The sequence below is a fragment of the Dipodomys merriami genome, unplaced genomic scaffold, assembly GCF_024711535.1.
Source record: "Dipodomys merriami isolate MVZ:Mamm:240054 unplaced genomic scaffold, mDipMer1.0.p SCAF_184, whole genome shotgun sequence".
Classification (NCBI taxonomy): Eukaryota; Metazoa; Chordata; class Mammalia; order Rodentia; family Heteromyidae; genus Dipodomys; species Dipodomys merriami.
In genome coordinates, this window is record NW_027203204.1 from 2,267,708 (window position 1) to 2,286,237 (window position 18,530).

The following is an 18,530-nucleotide window of genomic DNA, read 5'->3' on the forward strand; positions in this document are numbered from 1 at the left end:
CTGCTTTTTTTTTTCTTTTTGGTCAGTTGTGGGGCTTGAACTCAGAGCCTGGGCACTGTCCCTGAACATTTTCACTCAAGACTAGTACTGTACAGTACTTTGAGCCACAGCACCACTTCTGGTTTTCTGCTGGTTAATTGGAGATAAAAGTCTCACGGACTTTCCTACCCAGGCTGGCTTCGAACTACGATCCTCAGATCTAAGCCTCCTGAGTAGCTAGGATTACAGGCGTGAGCCACGGTGGCGGGAGAGGGCAGGGTCAGCTTGTTTTTCTGCTTCTTCAGGTTTATCTATTTGTTACAATTCTTTTTCATGTTCATCCACTTTAAGCATGAAAAGGGGTAGATAAAGTACATGAGATACAAAATCTGCTCCAAAAAAAGCCTAGAGCCTAGCACAGGAATAATATTCCTCTTTGCAAAGGCAGGCTAGATTTACCTTCCTCCCATGACTCCCAGTGCCACTGCAATTTATAAATCTCTTGTCTCAAAATGCAAATTGATGGCCCTGTCCATAAACCATTAAAGCAAAAACGCTGTTATAGAATTATAAAGATGCAATTGCAACTTGGAGGACAGATAACTATGATTGGGTAATATATTTTGCTTTTATAATTTTTATGTGTGTGTACCATTCTGGTGCTTGAGCTCAGGTCCACTGTGCTGTCCCTACGCTTGTTTTTGCTCAAGGCTAGAGCTCTACCACCTGAGCCACAGCTCCACATCTGACTTTTTGGAGGTTTATTGGAGATAATGTCTCACAAACTTTCCTGCCTGGGCTGGCTTTGAACCACAATCCTCAAATCTCAGCCTCTTAGATAGCTAAGATTACAGGTGTGAACCACTGGCACCTGGTTTATAAAATTTTTTTGAGGAAGTTTATAAATTCCCATCCTTACATATAAATATTTTAATGTATAACAATAGAAAATATGGAAGATAGTTATCTCGCTATCATGAAATAATAACTTTTAATATATATAGGTGGCCCATGTCACCTAGCTATTCAGGAAGATGAAATCTGAGAATCACTAACCTAGGCAGAAAAGACTTGTGAGACTCTTACTTCCAAGTAACCAGCAGAAAGCCAGAAGTGGAGCTGTGATTCAAGTGGTACAATGCCATCCTTGAACAGGAAAAGCCAAGGGAGAACACAAGAGTCCTGAGTTCAAGCCCTAGTACCAGCACAAAAGAAAAATAGACAGACAGACAGACAGATAGAGAAAAAGCTTTCTGTAGACAAGGGAAAAGAAGAAAGACCTCTTCTGAATTCAGAGGCTCTCAGCAGTACAATGCTGATAGGTAAGAGCTAAACAACAGAGCTCTGTGGAGTTAGAAACACCATCTTCCAAAATAATAATAATAATAATAACAACAACAAAAATAAAACCAGCACAGGAGCTGTTTATTCTTCCTGGAAACTAGCCTGCCTATCAAGTGGCTTGTTGTAGTTGACTTACTCAGTCTTTGTTCATTTATTGATTCATTCAAGTATTTTTTGAGCTTCACCTTGGGCTGGGCACTGCCCAAGGGCCTTGGAATCCTGTGGAGAGAATAAACACTGACCAGCTGCTAAAAGGTATTCCACGTGGGGCTTCCTGCAAGAAGTCTTTTTCTTAAAGTACCTTCAACCAACTGGTCAAGTATCAGTACTCTATTCTTGGTTTCTGGAGGGGGTAGGGAGAGAGTTATTCTCCATTTCACTGGGAAAAATAGATGTAATAATATGCTTTAAATGTAGTAAGCATTGCCAAATAACCAAAGAATTTGAATGAGAAAATAAAACAAGGGATACATGAAGATAATTATGCAAGATGGAACAATTCGGGGGTTTTTTCTTGAAATTTCTTCACTATTGATATTATAATGCTCTGCAATATCCCTTTTTTTTCATCCTGGCAAAAAGAAATGCCAGGTCATCACAGAATTTGAGCTGGAAGGGGCATTTAAAAATCTGAGGGAGAATCTAATTCATAGTTCTTTTTTTTAGATTTAGCTTTCCTTTCCAGGCCAGTCTTCGTTGTCAGATTATCTTTAAATCCCACAGGCTGCAGTTAAATTTGATTTCTTCTTTCTGTCTTATTTCCTGAATTCTCTTTTATCTGAAGATTACTATAGCTTACCTCAATTCTGTGTTTTAGGCTCCAGAACACTTCTATGAAATATTTCTGTTTCTCAGATGAGGGTCTATAGGATTTCCTATTCCTTTCCTAAGCTGATCTACCTCTAGGCTTATGTTTGGGGACCCCTGAACCTTCTATAAAACCTCTCAATCTTGTCTAGTCCTTTCTAAATTGAGATTCTTTTTTGTTCTTTCCTCTCTCCATACCTCCCTTCCTTCTATGTATCAATGGGGCATTAATCTGTATCAAGCTTATGCTGAGGCACTGGGGACACGGAGATCAGATGGACATTATACCTGGCCTCCTGGAGCTTGCAGTCAAATAGAGACACCAACAAATAAGTGCATATGATGTTAAGTGACTTGTTAAGGGAGTTGTGAGAGCAGACGGTGACAGTCCCCTCGGTCCTGTGGGTAAGGGTAGAAGGTGCCCCCTGCAGGTGGAATTTGAGCTGAATTCTGAAGGGCTTAAGGAGTGCATCTGAGCCAAAGCTGTCCAGGAGAAGGGAGCATACATGCAAAGGATGTGTGGACAGAGGGCAACGTGGGTACCATGCAAGATTCCTGGGCTGTTATATCCATCTTCCAGCCAGCCTTCCCTCTGTCCCCTGTGACTATGGACGTGTAGGCAGCTTAGTTCAGAAACATTCAGGGAGCACTGGGGCTCTGGCAGGCCCACACTGATGTAAAGGTGGGGATGTGAAGGGAGGAAGTACCCTGGAGGGAAAGCCAATCCATAGCAGCCCGGGGTACTGGCAAAGGGCATGCAGAAAACATCTGTGGGCCAAAAGGGCAAGGAGAACTTCTTCCCCGGGTGATCTGGGAAAACTTCTCTGAGGAAGTACAACCTCAGCTCAGCCTTGGAAGAAGGAGTAGCCCCATGCCCAGCGGTGACGGATGGAAAGCGCACTGCCACCAAGGCAGGAAGCTGAGTAGACAAAGGCAGAGAGGAGCGGACACTCTTCAGCAAAATGAGGAACTAGGAAGAAAGGATTTGTCAGACATAATTGTCATTCCTTTCAAATGCCCAAATAGCGTGTTTCCGCCATTTTTTGATGGTGATATTCCTAAAATGTTTTATAACGCATCCTGCCTTCCTTAACAAAGGATCCTAAATATAACATCATCTTTTCTGGATGACGCAGGATCACGGACACAAGAATGTAGTTATTTTATGCTTCAGTATAAATCAGTTCTCTCCTCCCTTTGCATTTTTGTCTGTCCTCTGGCTCTGCACTGTTGGTCCTCTTCAGGTCTGTCCCAGTGTAGTTTACGAAACCATTCCATCTCTTACCTGTCTCACAGCTTCTGTTTAACTAGAAACCAAGTATGACTATGCATGTTGAGAACTGTGAGCCTAGTCTATAGCACGCTTCTACCAACATTGGTTGAATAAGTAATTAATCAGGCTTTGAGTAGGAGCATAAGGAATGGGGTCAATGGTAGAACCTAGGACAGTTCCTTCTGGAACCAAAGTCAAAGCTGCATAGTCAGACCTCCAGATAATGGCTTGTTAACATAGCTATTTTTGCAGTGTTGCTTAGCAAGTCAAACTGCCAACTGGCTTAGATGCTAGTGACTAATGACTTTTTTTTTCCTGCCCTAGAGATGTTGGTTACCATGGCATTCTGGATGACAGGGTTGGCTTTTTTTATAATTGCCTTTTAGTGGCTTGAGAAATTTTTGGTGATAAAGATGTTGGTTTTCTTTTTATTTCTGATCAAATAGAGCCTGATAATGGCGACAAAGTATAGGGTTTTTTTTTCTTCTATTTTTAACCAGAAAAAGAGAGAGCTTTGTTTTTGATAGAGGATTGGAAGGGTGATATTTTTATGTTTCTCTTCCTGATTTGGTAGATAATGGTTGATTGTATAGATTCAAAAACCACCTGGCAAGTGGCTGAGTATCTTTCATCTCATTCTAATGGAGTTCTTCAATATTGAAGAACTTGTCTTAATATTGGACAAAAACAGGAGCTCACAGCTTTTGTAAACATAAGAGGTTGTAATTGTTGGCAACATCAAAATTTCAGTGTGTCATATATCATCACAAAAAAAAAAATAGCTAGGTGCTGGTGGCTCATACCTGTAATCCTAGCTACTCAGGAGGCTAAGATCTGGGGATCATGGTTCAAAGCCAACCTGGGCAGGAAAGTCCATAAGACTCGTATCTCCATTTAACTACTGGAAAACCAGAAGTGGAACTATGGTTCAAAGTAGAATGCTAGCCTTGAGCAAAAGAGCCCAGGCCCCAAGTTCAAGCCCCACTACTGACAAAAAAAAAAAAAAAAAAAAAGCACTCTGTAGGCCCACCACTAGTACCTGACTCCTTACTCTTGTAATCCCAGCTATTTAGGTCACAGTTTGAAGCCAGCCTGGGCATGAAAGTCTGTAACACTCTTATAGTCATGATGAGTAATACCAAGTAATGACCAAAAAGCCAAAAGTGGAGCTGTGGCTCAAGTGGTGGAGCTCCATCCTTGAGTAGAAAAAACTAAAACACAGGGCCCAGGCCCTAACTTCAGTTCTAATGCTAGCTCCAAAAAAAAAAAGCACCTTGTAAAGTCAAAGTTTTTTGTTATTTTGAGACAAATATCTTGTTATGTAGCACAAGCTAGCCATAAATTCCCAATTGTCCCACCTCAGCCTCCCACATGCAGGGATTATAGCTGTGTGCTACGACATCTCAAAAGTCAAACTATTGTTGCCTAGGACTGTTTCCCATAGTCTTAGAATCAGAACATTATATTTCTTTTATCCTATTACAAGTTAGAATTAGATTTCCTATCTTACCTTGCTATCCTTCCTCAGATCTCTTCAGGCAAAAAAAAAAATAATGTCCATATAAGCAAATATCTAAAATATCATACAATATCATAAAACAAAACTTCTCCAAGCAATCCACTAGAATAAATGATCAGTTCACTCTAAACATGGGAAGGTTTGGTATAAAAGGTGGAACTTTTATGAGGAGGGGGGATTGTGACTCCCAGCTCAAAGTCCTTCACCCCACTAAAACTCACAATCTATAGGGTGATTTGACTCTGGGTAAGTAGAAGATGGATGGTGCCATTTACTGTGGTGAAGAGAAAGAAAAATAGGGGTAGTGGGTCTCGAAGACCAGGAAGTCTTAGCTGGGTTTGTGCTTTAGATAAAGCAAGCGGACAGCTCAGCAAAATGTCTAAAACAGGATGTGAGTTTCAAATAGGCAGTGATGTTGAGACAGAAAGCATGTTCTCAGGAAAGAAGCAATAATTATTTTTCATGATGAGCTGTTCTGGGAGCTTTCATGAGAGTTGGAGAAAAGAGCCAATGGGGCAGCAGTTCCTTCTGTAACAGTCTATTAGAATCACCTGAAGGTTTACATGTCCCATCCCAATGCCCTGACCACACCCAGCTCCATGAAACCAGCATTTCTGTACCTGGGACATAGTTCTAAATAATAAAAGTGGGACATAGTTTTAAAATCCTTGGGTGAGCCAGGCACCGGTGGCTCATGCCTGTAATCCTAGCTACTTAGGAGGCTGAGATCTGAGGATCGTGGTTCAAAGCCAGCCAGGGCAGGAAAGTCCGTGAGACTTATCTCCAATGCCACTAGAAAATCGGAAGTGGCGCTGTGGCTCAAGCGGTAGAGCACTCGCCTTGAACTGAAGAGTGCAAGGACAGAGCCCAAGCTCAGAGTTCAAGCCCCACGATGGACAAAATAAAAAAATCCTTGGGTGAATCCACATGCAGCTAGTATTAAGAATTACTAAGCTAGCCTTTAAGATATGCTTTAAGATATGGTTATCTATAGGTGAGTGTAAAGTATAAAAGAATCTACAGTGGAAACAGAAAATAGCAGTCCCAAGGATGGGAGGAAAACCAAGAAGTTTTGGCCAGTTTGTCTCATCCTCGGATATGCATAAGAATCACCTGTCAATGCTGAGCTCAGATTCCAACTCAGCTGAGATGAGGCTTAACTGCTTTCACAAGTTCCCAAATAGCACCCATTGTCTGACCCAAGAACCACACTTAGAATAGCAAGTGTCAAGGGCTGTGCCTCTCAAAGTTGACTGTGCAGAAGAATCCCCTGGAGAACTCACTATTGTAGGTTGCCTGGTCTCCATCCCATCCCAAGATCCTAATTACAAAGGTCAGAAGTAGGGTCTCAGAGCATGTGCCCTGATAACGCTCATGCTGCTGCTCCAAGGAACACACAGAGTGGTAGCAAGTCACAAAATCAAAGGTAAGAAAGAAGTAAGAAGAGACCGTCTTTACTGTCCACCAAATGAATATGAAGATGCTACAGGAGCACCAGAAAGACCAGAGCAAAAGCCACTGCATTTAACAAGGTGAAGGTCATACCTGAGATAGAAACCATAAAATGATTTCCGCTTTCCTTAGGTCTCCATTTCCAAGCAATAGTCCTTCCACTTAGCTTCTATATTTTTAACCTTACAATTACCTTACTAAAGTGTCATAGCTATTTTTAGAAGAGAGAAGAATCAATGATTTGCTTTCTTTTTCTCCCCCAAAGCATAGGAAATACACTAACAAGGTTTTTGAGAGTGCACTCTCTGTAGGATAAGCCTAAACCATATAGAGCAGGTGAAGCTATTATTAAAGACCTTCTTGAGTGATGCTAATGTATAGCCAGCATTGAACTAGGTACAATGCATTACAACAACAACCGTGAAGGCTCTTACTGTTGGAACTGTACCATTGAGGAAAGATGGATCGCCATCAGTATCAATCCTAGAGAGACTCAAACTCCCGAAGCATCACTGAGAAGTCCTGCTCCAGATTCAACGAAACTACCCTAATAGTGTCTTCCAAACAAGGTTCAAACCACAGAGGCATAGTCTCTACTTTGTGTCTCATTGGGGTGTGGGTATTATTGAAGCTAGAGATGGGAGCTCTGAGAATGGGAGGATACTTAAGGGAAGCAAACATCAAGGAAAGTTAAGGAGCCCCAGCTTCAAGAAGTTAAGAAAAGCCAAGTGCAGCCACCAAGCCACCAGGACAGGACAGGGCTGCTACAGAGGCTAGACACAGGAATATGTCAGAGATTCAAACCATGGACCAGTTTAGTCCAGAATAAAACATGCTTTCTACAGCTCAGAGGCAAATGTAGCCTTCACTTTCAGGAAGTATATGGCCATGAAGCTGGCTGTTTCTTTACCTTTTATATCAACCCTGAGTTTTTTCCATCTGTTGGTGCTCAATGCCACAGAAGTAGGTCAAGAGATACTTGAGAATGCCTCATGAAGTAGGAATGCTTGAGACTTTTCCTATCTAAAGACTTATCTCTTGGGGCTGGGAATGTGGCTTAGTTGGTAGAGTGCTTGACTAGCATGCATGAAGCCCTGGGTTCGATTCCTCAGTACCACATACACAGAAAAAAGCTAGAAGTGGCATTGTGGCTCAAGTGGTAGAGTGCTAGCTTTGAGCAAAAAGAAGCTCGGGGATGGTGCCCAGGCCCTGAGTTCAAGCCCCAGGACTGGCAAAAAAAAAAAAAAAAAAAAAAGAATTATCTCTTGCTTCTGCTATGTCTTCATGCTATGCAGTTTGTTCTTAGTCTTGCCAGCCCTAAAATTTGTCCCTTTGACTGTTTTTAGAAACTGGGAGGCTGATTCTGCCAGGACCCCATTGCTTTGGACGTGACTAAGGGTGTACATTGCAAGTCACTTAGCTTAGTCAACCCCTCCACATCTGCAGCACAGCATGGTTTTGCTGGTCTGCACGTGTCATCTTGGTTGCATTGATGATCCAAAAAGAATACTACCCCCACTCGCAAGGAATATGGCCGCCACATGAGTGAGGATTATTCAATGAATGTCAAAAAGAAGTTGGCTTGTTTAGGACTATGCTTAAGACACGTGTGCCTCTGTAGCAAGCTGGGGCCCAACTGAATCACTTGGGATTCAAACAGTAAAGGAGTTGGGAAGTTCTTCAAATATCTCACCAAAGGCCAGGCCCTTCTGTACTCTATATTAGGCCTCTTGACGCACTGGGAAATTATCTGTAAATAAGATAATCATCATTATTAGCCTACGTTATTTTTATAGGCATTTCACTTTTCTAGAAAGTTGGAAGAAAACTGAAATTAATAGACTTTGTGAAGGCATTTGAAAATGTCAGCTAGTCTGTGGAGGGATGATGCAACAGAAGAGGCCACAGTTCTCATTTACTAAGAGGTAGAAGAAGGAAATAACCAAACTCTAAAGTCACTCCTTCCAGGAGGCCATTAGGAAGCAAACACAGCACTTGGCCATGGGAAGAGATATAGTAAAGGTCATGAGCCGACACTTTCCCAGAAACATTTATAGTGACTTGGGAAGTTAGAGCTCCCACTGCTCCACGTTCGCCCTTGTTGTGAGTTTTAACTATTCCTAAGCCATCCCTCCAATTGGATGAAACCACTTTGCCCAGCTCTCAGTGGTGTTTGCTCCCAAATTCTTCCCTTCCCGTCTGTGACCCAGACCTCCTCACCCCTTCTGCCATTTACCATTTCCACCACAAATGGTTCCCTGTCTCTTGGTCCCCCAATGGCCTCACTTGTGTCTACTTTTGGACTCCCCATCCTAGAGCACAAAATGACAATATATGATCTCATCTAACAGTTATTAGCACCATCACCCATGTCCATTTTGATTTCAACCTATTATACAGATAAGGTACCCTTTACATCTGTGGCTTGTAGCTTGTGGCTTGTGACATTGAACCTTGCCAATTTCCTATACAGGCATTCATTATTTTTTTTTCCTTGGTTGGCTTTTTTTTCCCCTTGAACTCTGGGTCTGGGCGCTGTCCCTGAGCTCCTTTGTTTTAGCTCAAGGCTAATTCTCTACCACTTTGAACAACAGAGCCACTTCTGGTTTTCTGGTGGTTAATTGGAGATAAAGAATCTCACAGTCTTTCCTGCCTGGGCTTGATTTAGAACTGCAGTCCTCAGGTCTCAGCCTCCTGAGTAGCTAAAGATTAGACATGAGCCACCAGCATTCAGCTCAGGTGGCTTTCTTTAAAAAAATAAATTAATTACTTTGCCAGGCATTGGTGGGATACCTGTACTCCTAGCTGCTTGGGAGGCTGAGATTTGAGGATCGTAATTCAAAGCCAGCCCAAGCAGAGAAGTCCATGAGACTCTGATCTCCGATTAAGTAGAGGTATGGCTCCAGTGGTAAAGCACCCGCCTTGGATGAAAAAGCCAAGTGAAAATGCAACACACCTAAGTCCAAATCCAGTACCAGTACTAACTTCATAAAAGTATAATTCACAAATCAAAAATGCTTAAAATGCATTTACTATATTCATAGAGGTATGCAACTATCACTCCCATTCTCTTCTTTCTCAGTTCTCCGCAAGCACCAGTCTTCTTTATTCCTCTGTAGATTTGTCTGTTCTGGAAATCTCACATAAATGGAATCATACAACATGTGGCCTTTTGTGTCTGGCTTATTTCACTTCATAATAATGGTTTCAACATTTATCTAATGTTATGACCATATAATATTCCATTGTACAAATATACCACATTTTATTTGTTTGGAAATGTGGGTTATTTCTACATTTTTGCTATCATGAATAATGCTGGCCATGTGTTTTAATTTCTCTAGGAGTGGAATTGTTGGATCATATGATCATTTTATGTTTAACATTTTAAAAGATATCCAGAAATTACCAACAGTGACTGAGGATCCTAATTTTTTCCACACAATCCCCAACTTTTATTGTTTTCATTTTTATTATAGCCACCCCCAATGAATATGAAGTGGTTTCTCAGTCACATGTTATATGAATTTCTCTCATGATGAGGATGCTTGAGATTAAAAGGTGTTTCATGTATTTGTTGACTAATTATGTGTTTCTCTTGGAGAAATATCTCCTTAAATCCTTTGTCTACCTTTGAGTGTTTTTTTCATGGGTTGTAATATTTCTTTATATGTTCTGGATATAAGTCCTTTATCTGGTGATTTTCAACAATTTTCTTTCTGTGAGTTGTCTTCACTTTGTTGATGACATCCTTTGATGTATAGATATTTCTAATTTTCATGACATTCAATTTATCTGTTTTTTTTCCCTTTGATTGGTTGTATCTATGCTGTCCTAGCTAAAAAACCATTGCCTACTCTAAGGTCAAAATTTTTATTTCTGTGTTTTCTTCTGCAAGTTTTTTTTTTAATCACTCTATGCTTGCATTTAGATTTGTAGGTCCATTTTTAGATCCTTTTTTATATGATGTAATCCAACTTCATCCTTCTGCATCTAGCTGTCTCACTAGCACCCAGGAGTTATTAAGTTCATAAAGTTAAGAATTTTATATGTACATTGAATGAATTGTATACTACGTGTGTGTGTGTGTGTGTGTGTGTGTGTGTGTGTGTGTGTGTGTACGTGTGCGCGCACGCGCTAATACTGGGGATTGAATTCAAGGCCTAGGAGCTGTCCCTTAGCTTTTTCACTAAAGATGTGCACTCTACCACTTGAGCTACAGCTCTCCTTTCAGATTTTTCCTGGTCAGAGATAAGAAGAGTCTCTTGAATTTGTCTGCCCAGACTGGCTTTGAACCACAATCCTCAGATCTCAGCCTCCTGAGTAGCTAGGGTATTATAGGTGTGAGCCACCAGTGCCTCAATTTTACCATTCTGTGATTGAGATTGGAAGCTATCACAGTTAGACAAATCTGAAGATTCTTGTCTCCAATTAACCAGCAAAAAGCCACAAGTGTAGGTGTGGGTCAAGTAGCCTGCTAACTTCAATTGTAAAAGTCAAGTAAGAGTGCAAAGCTCTGAGTTCAAGCCCTAGTACTGGCGCGCGTGCACACACACACACACACACACACACACACACACACACACACAAGTGCACTGATTATGAAATATTTCTAGATAAATTACATAGAACATTGTCTTATATTGACTATTATATAAAGACCTCAAAGCTGTTGCTTTATATAGCCTCAGACTGACTATATAAAGTATTAAATAGTTGTGCTTTTTCATGTGGAAGTTACAGTACTCTGCATAACAGCAAAACCTGTTACTTTAGTCTTATCATATGTACTAATCATTAATGGAGGGAGAATGTGACTATGGTATGTGTTTTCTGGACTCCATATTACAAAAAGAAACATCCAACTATTGAATACAAAACATTGAAGAACTCCTTTTCCCAAGTTCTTATTGAAGAACTCCCTTTCCCAAGTTCTTCTGTTGTATTAGTCATTTGTTTTATCATCTGCTAGCACATGTTACCAGAAAACTGAGAACAGGTGGCATAAGCTTAAGAAAAATGTGTTGGAAATTTAAAACAAACCAAAAAAACCCATTAAATTGTACACATTGCAACAATTAACATAATCTAATTTAAGCTAGGACTTCAGTCCAATTGGGGAGGATGTGATCATTTTTTTAAGGATAATTTTAGAACCACTGGTGCAGGGCTTAAATTTTAATTTCAAACAATAGTATTCAATCAAAATACAAGGTTTGGGGGAGGAAGGAATTGAAGTCAGGACCTCATGCTTGCTATGATGTCATTTGAGTCGTGCCCCTAGTCCTTTTAGATTTTAATAAGGTTTTTTTTTCAGATTTTTATGTTTTTGCCTGGGTGTGCCTCAGACCACAATCCTCCTACCTTTATCTTCTATGTAGCTGGACTTACAGGTGTGTGCCTCCATACACCTATAATTTTAAAAAAACACTTCTAATACCCCTTTTAATATCAATCATACCAACTATGAGTTTTTATTTTCTGCTAAGTTTAGTTTATCAGGTCCTTATTAGCTGTCTGCTATATGAAGGAGCCCATTTTAGTATGTAATCCTTGGGATCTCATGATCTAAGGAAGAAACCAACCTGTCCAGTATAGAGTACCTACAAGGAGTAGGTGGTAAATTGTGATAAATGCTCTTAGGGAGTTATCAAAAGCTGAGGACCACCAGGTAAAGGGGGTGGGAGTTGATTCCAGTTCTGAATGGGGCCAATCTAGGAGAGTTTTTTGGAGGAACTGATACCTGAACTGAAACTGAAGGTTGGCCACAGTGCAAGCTAAGACTCAATGGCATTTGGGGAAAACTGAGGCAGTGGCAGGAACGTAGAATACAGACCTCTGAGGGGATGTAGCAGGGCATGCAGTTATACAGACAAGGAAGAGAGATGTTGTGCAACCTTGAGTCTAACAAATGACTGAGTTGGGACTCAGTTCTGCAGGCATTAGGGAGCTGGGGTAGAGGGTTTGGGGACAGGGCCTTGACATGACCGGATGAGTATAGAAACAGGACAAAGACACAGCTGAAAGTGTGAAGAAATGCTATGTGATTTTTTTTAAGTCATCTTTCCAAGTTCAGTTCAAACTCCCAAAGGGTAGCTACATGGTGAAATTTTAATAGTTAATTATGCATCTGGCAGATTGACTGTCCCTTGTGTGGGCTACTTTTAACAATGGCCAAGAAAAGCTGATGAAGCATGGACTTCCTTTGCTTTCTTCTTTTGGCAAGAAAAGCATCTGAGTCAGTACTCCAGATTTCTCCTGAAATGTCTCATAACCAAGAAAAAGATTTGCATTTCAGAGATAGGGCTGGGAAATTTTCTATACTGCAGAGAAAACACACTGACATGAAGCAAGGCAATTATATTAGACTTCAGGTCATAGGTTAGGACTAACAACAGTCACCAGGTTTCACCCACCATCCAGCTATGTCTGTTGTAGGCTGTGCAACTTTGGGTGTGTATCTTCACCAAGCCATGCCTCGGTTCTTTCATCTGTAAATAGAGGTAAAAATAGTACTTGCCTCTGGAGTTGCTGCATAAGAAGTAAATAAATCAACACATGTAAAGTGCTCCAGATAGTGCCTGGTACATAGAGCTCAGTCAATGTGAACAGTTATTATTAGGTTGTTAGGCAGTACAATGTCCTCTCTTCCCAGTGCTACAAGAAAGACCACTCAAGAAAAGTCTTCATTTGGACCTAGTGTTGGAACACTAGGAGGCAGCACAGGAAAGGGTCTTCTGGCTGCTCAGAAAGTAAGCCACACCAGAAAGTAGGTATCATAAGCTGTCTGCATCAAGTAAGTCCAGCCCCTCATGCAAATGAAGGATTGTGTTGGCACCAATCACAGCAGAGTCCTTAAAACCACTCATGGCAGTCCCTTATGCAAATGAAGGCTTGTGTTTGACCAGTTTCAGGCCTACTACTATGCCACCAAGGGAAGGAAGTGCTCCCCTACTGGCTTGGGCAGAAGGGGCTGCGGTCTTTTAGAGTTCATCCAGGCTCATGGTGGCAAAAGCCCTGTGTTTGTCAGGGCAGTGCCTTCTGGAGCCAGAGTCATGCTTTGGGTTCAGAGTGTTTTTAGATGCTGGCAGTCCAGCTGAGGACTGTCCATCTGCCTCACTGGGACTGTCAGTCCTTCACTCAAAGTGGGCAGGGCCTGGGAAAGAGCCAAGCAGTTGGCATTTAGAGAATGAACTCTCCACAGCCCCCAACATGTCAGCATGAAGGAAAAATAAACTTCCAATAGGTGCTTCCAATAAAAGCTTATCATTAACCTGAGCAATGCCCCCGTGGCCCAGGTATAGGTAGATTTCCTGCCACCTGTTTCAAATGGACTGAAATCTCACACTGTACTCTGTAAATAGCACACTTTAGGTGTCCATTAATGTTATGAAATACAAGCATCACATCATGATGCTGCAGTCAACAATAGACTGCATATATCATGATTATACCATATGATTATTCTGCCTAGGGTTGTGGCAGCCATCTTAGTTTACATAGTTATAGTCTAGGGTGTTCAAATAGCCATGTGAACAACAATGTATCTGAGAACCTGCTGTATCATTAAGCAATACACAATCATATAAAGTGTAAGGTTTGCATTTATTCAGGCTTGCATGTGAATTTCAGAGTTTTAGGTGGTCCTAGAATGAGTTTAGTCGTTGTACCAGCCAAACAGAAGCTTTTATCATCTTGTCACAAGGGAAAACCTTTTAATGATCCCAGATGGATCACAATGGTTTCATTTGCTTTTCCAGGAAAATCTCACCTGGCCATTGTGCAGCGTGTGAATAATGAAGGAGAAGGGGACCCCTTCTATGAGGTGATGGGCATTGTCACACTGGAAGACATCATAGAGGAGATCATCAAGTCGGAGATCCTGGATGAAACTGACCTCTACAGTAAGTGCGAAGCCTTGGCTGTTCCACAGTCATCTGACTTCCCCCTTAGAGTCTCAACGTGACTTTGTTTGGTACACAGTGTGAAAGGCTGCCAGAGAAAGCCCCACATGCTGATGTGTACCAGCCACCTCTGCCCTGTGATGCCACAGCATGATATCCTACATCAAATCACCCTGAGTCACTGGGAACATACTAGCCAAGTGTTCTCAGAAGGAATCTTCCAGAAACAGAGCCAAGACCAGGAAAAGGAGATCTACTGGCTTTTGGATGGAAAGGGGACTAAATAAAACACTGGGTTCCCCAAGTTGGGGGGCGGGCAGGGAGCAGAGGCTTTTCTACCCTTGTTTCTGCCCCATGTTTCTCCTGTGTATCTCTGCTGGATGCAGACTTCAGCTCCCCTTAAAACTACTCACACTGAGGGGTCCTTGAACAAGGGAGATGGCCGGACATTGCCCTCACCCCACCCAAGCCAAAACCATCAATGTGCCATCTTGCATATAGCTCTTTTCCCTCCCACCTTTCAGCAAACCCTCCGAGTTTCTCAAATTTTCAAATTTCAAATTTCAATCCAAACCCCTGGACCAAGCCCTTGCCTGGCTCCTATTACTGTTTCCTGCTCTCTTTCCCCTCATCTCCATTGCCTCTCAGGAGCAACCTGAACTTCTCTCTGCAGACAGTGGTGCTTGGGCCACTGAGCCTTTTCAAAGCATTGTTTTCCAAATTCACAAATGCATGTTCTCTGCCTGGAAGGAGATTCCCAGAAGTATTTCATCTGAATTTCATCTTCTGGGACAGCCATTCCTTTCAGTTAAAAGTCCTTAGTTTACTAGTTTACTAGAAGCAACCTTTCAGAAATTGGTTCCTGGTAGCCAAAAGCTTTGATACCCTAAGACAGAAAAAACAAAAACAAACAGAAAAAACTCCACCATCCCTTTGCACCAAGAAGGAACCAAACTTAAAGGTAGGCGAGGCCTTGACAAAAACTAGCAGGCCTTTGAACAACCTTAATGTTCCAAACATCCACTGTTAAAATCAAAGGAATGCCAGGCAATTGTGGCTCATGCATGTAATCCTAGCTACTCAGAAGGCTGAAAAAATCTCAGTTCATAGGAAAGGAAAGTCTGTGAGACTCTTATCTCCAATTAAGCACCATCAAGCCAGAAGTGGCTCAAGTGGTAGAGCACTAGCTTTGAGCAAAAATGCTCAGGGACAGCACTCATGCTTTGAGCTCCAGGACTGGCGCGCACGTGCGCACACATACACAGACACAGACACACAGACACACAGACACACACACACACATCAGTGGAATGATAAAGATGTTAAGTGACAGTCTTATGGGGGAAAGGAAGGGGACATGTAGGCAAACATGTCATACAAGTCAAAAGATTACTCACTGGTGAGAATAGAAGACATGGTTCCTAGCCCTCTCTTTGTTACACATGTACTGAAGTGAGCCATTTTCCATGGGAAAACATCCAAGCCCAGCAAAAATGATTCTGAGATGGCTTGCAATCTGTCTCCTGTGACACTGCAGCTGACAATCGGAAGAAACAGAGGGTCCCACACCGGGAGAGGAAGCGGCATGACTTCTCCCTGTTCAAGCTTTCCGACTCGGAGATGAGAGTAAAGATCTCCCCGCAGCTTCTGTTGGCCACACACCGCTTCATGGCCACAGGTAAGGCCTCCCTCACCCCCCTCCAGTCTCCACTGGCACCAGGCCCCATTCATATTATATCTTCCAACCCCATTCTAACATCTGGCTGGCACTGAGAATCACTGTTCCAAGCAGAACCTTCTGTTGGGTAACAGGATGAGAGCACACCACATACTACCATAATGAGCCTCAGGTTTATTGTCTTCACTAGAAGTGAGTACAACTCCACTCTTTCTACTGCTTGAGGAAAGAGCTAAAGAAACCACTGCTGTAATTTACCCCTACCTGCTTCCCTGCTGGAGTCCAAGATCATCCTCTCTCCTACAGTTCAAGTTCAGGTCCCAAAGCATCGTCCTATGCACTGACAAGACCCTGAGGTAGAGGCCTGTAAACCACATGTTCTTTAAATAAAAAAGTGGACTATGAAAGTGGGGCACCAGTGGCTCATGCCTATAATCATAGATACTCAGGAGGCTGAGATCTGAGGATCATGATTGAAAGCTTTGCCCTGGCAGGAGAGTTCATGAGATTCCTGTCTCTAATAAATTACCAAAAAAAAAGACAGAGATGAAGCTTTGGCTTAAGTGGTAGAGCCTTAGCCTTAAGCAAAAAAGTTCAGGGACAGCACCCAGACCCTGAGTTCAAGCCCTGGAACTGGCAAAAAAAAAAAAAAAAGGTAGATTATGAGTCTTAAGGACTTAGAAAAGAAGATGAGAGACCTTACATTCTTTAAGAAAAAAGTAGAGTTTGTATTTCAACTCTCTGACCCACTTGTCCATGCCCAATTAATGTGTTGACCCAGAGTGATCTTATTTATCACGTTCAATAGTTAATAAAATGCAACATATTTATTGAGTGTGTAATGGGTACTAATTAGTTCTTTTCCAGGAGCTAATAAAAATGTAAGCCATTTGAAGGTAGGGCCTCCTTAGAGTTGTCAACATGTGATTTAATTATGAATGTAGATTTCTTTTTTATTTTCAATTGATGTTTTCGTTTTGTGGGGCTAGGATCTCATTTAGTAGCCCAGGCTAGTCTGCCTCAGCCTCCCATATACTGGAATTAAAGCCACCATGCCAGACTCAGGTTTCTGCGAACCAATGGCTAATTTCCAGCGCAAAGCACCTGTATCTGTTTAATATAATTATGTAAGCATTATTATATGAATACCTATTAATTCATAAATGTTGATACAGTGAGACTTCACATTATTGAAACTTACCATTTCGCTAATTAACTGCCTCCACTAACCTTGGATTTTAGACATATCCCGTGCAAATAAGCTGGATCCAATTCTCTGTATTTCAGTCTGTTGTACTGTTAAAATCTTTGCTGTCTACATGACTTAGTTATCTATGCCCAACTTTAAATATAATCAGAGAGAAAATTAGTACAAAAAGGGAGAGTTCCAAAATGGTGGCCAGTTCTCCTGAGATGTGAATGAACATGGACACATCCTCAGAGGGCAGGGAAAGGCCCTGAGATGCCTATTTGGGTTTAAAATTTCCTCATCCCAGGGGGAGGCAGAAGCCCCTCCCAGCCTGGTGCCAAGGAGCATGCAAAGGTACATTCTAGATGTCCTCAGCTGCTCCCCCTCTCCCCCTTCCCAGCTGCCGCTGTGGGATGAACAGGTCTGAGAGGTGCTGATTCCTGCTGCCTCCCTCTGTCCTCTAGAAGTGGAGCCCTTTAAGTCGCTGTACCTTTCGGAGAAGATCCTGCTTCGGCTTCTGAAACATCCCAATGTGATCCAGGAGCTGAAGTTTGATGAGAGGAACAAAAAGGCCCCGGAACACTACCTCTACCAGCGCAACCGCCCTGTGGACTACTTTGTGCTGCTTCTGCAGGTGAGTGGTGGAGTCAGAGAACCTGGGCACCAAGAGGGCATCTCCCACATAAACCGGAAGTGGTTGCTTCCCTCGGTGCCTGGTGCCAAGATTCTGGCTTCCTTGGCAGTTGGGGGAGAGGGGAACAAGGCCAGTTGTGTGGCTCACAGGAAGAGCCTGGGCATGGAAGGCTGGTGTCCTGAGAGCCTCTTTGATGGCTGAGAGTCTGACCATTCAGCCATTTGGGTTAGGGTGAGAGACTAACTCCCTAGTAAAGCAATTCTTTTTCTGAACTCCCAAAAGCACTGTCCTGTGGATACCTGATAGCTCAGCTGTTTATTCCCTGAAGTAGGCCTGTCCACCACCACCTAAACTTTAGATCCTTCTTGCTCAAGGCCTCCTCTGTGAAGCTGAACTCTCACCTTCTCAGTCATCTTCACTGGTCCTTGGAGACAGGTGAAATATATTCATTATCTGTTTCACTATATCTCCCTGCTTCCACAGACTAGAAAGAGAGACAGTGGTTGCAAGAAAGAGTTCCCTGTAAGGACTTCCTCAAGTCCTCAAGACCTTAAGTGTCAGATGCACACTGGCATACCATCATGAATAAGATCCATCCCTGACTCCTTGTCTCTTCCCAGCAGAATCTTCCTGCCCCTAAATGCACTGATGTTTCTGAGAACTTGATGAGGCTCATATTAACTTAGAAATGGCCTCTTTGTTCCATTCCACCCCAGCCTCTCCTGTCCAACACCACATACCTCCTTCCAAA

At 42.3% G+C, this 18,530-nt stretch overlaps 1 protein-coding gene across 1 annotated transcript in view; it reads left to right on the forward strand.

Annotated features, from left to right (window-relative positions):
* LOC138830108 (metal transporter CNNM1-like) overlaps positions 1-18,530 on the forward strand; it is a 47,663-nt gene that overhangs the window by 8,162 nt on the left and 20,971 nt on the right. Inside the window, exons 2-4 of the mRNA XM_070026504.1 lie at positions 14,135-14,278; positions 15,816-15,956; positions 17,610-17,779. Of these exons, the coding sequence (XP_069882605.1) occupies positions 14,135-14,278; positions 15,816-15,956; positions 17,610-17,779 (455 nt within the window). The remainder of the gene's footprint in view (positions 1-14,134; positions 14,279-15,815; positions 15,957-17,609; positions 17,780-18,530) is intronic.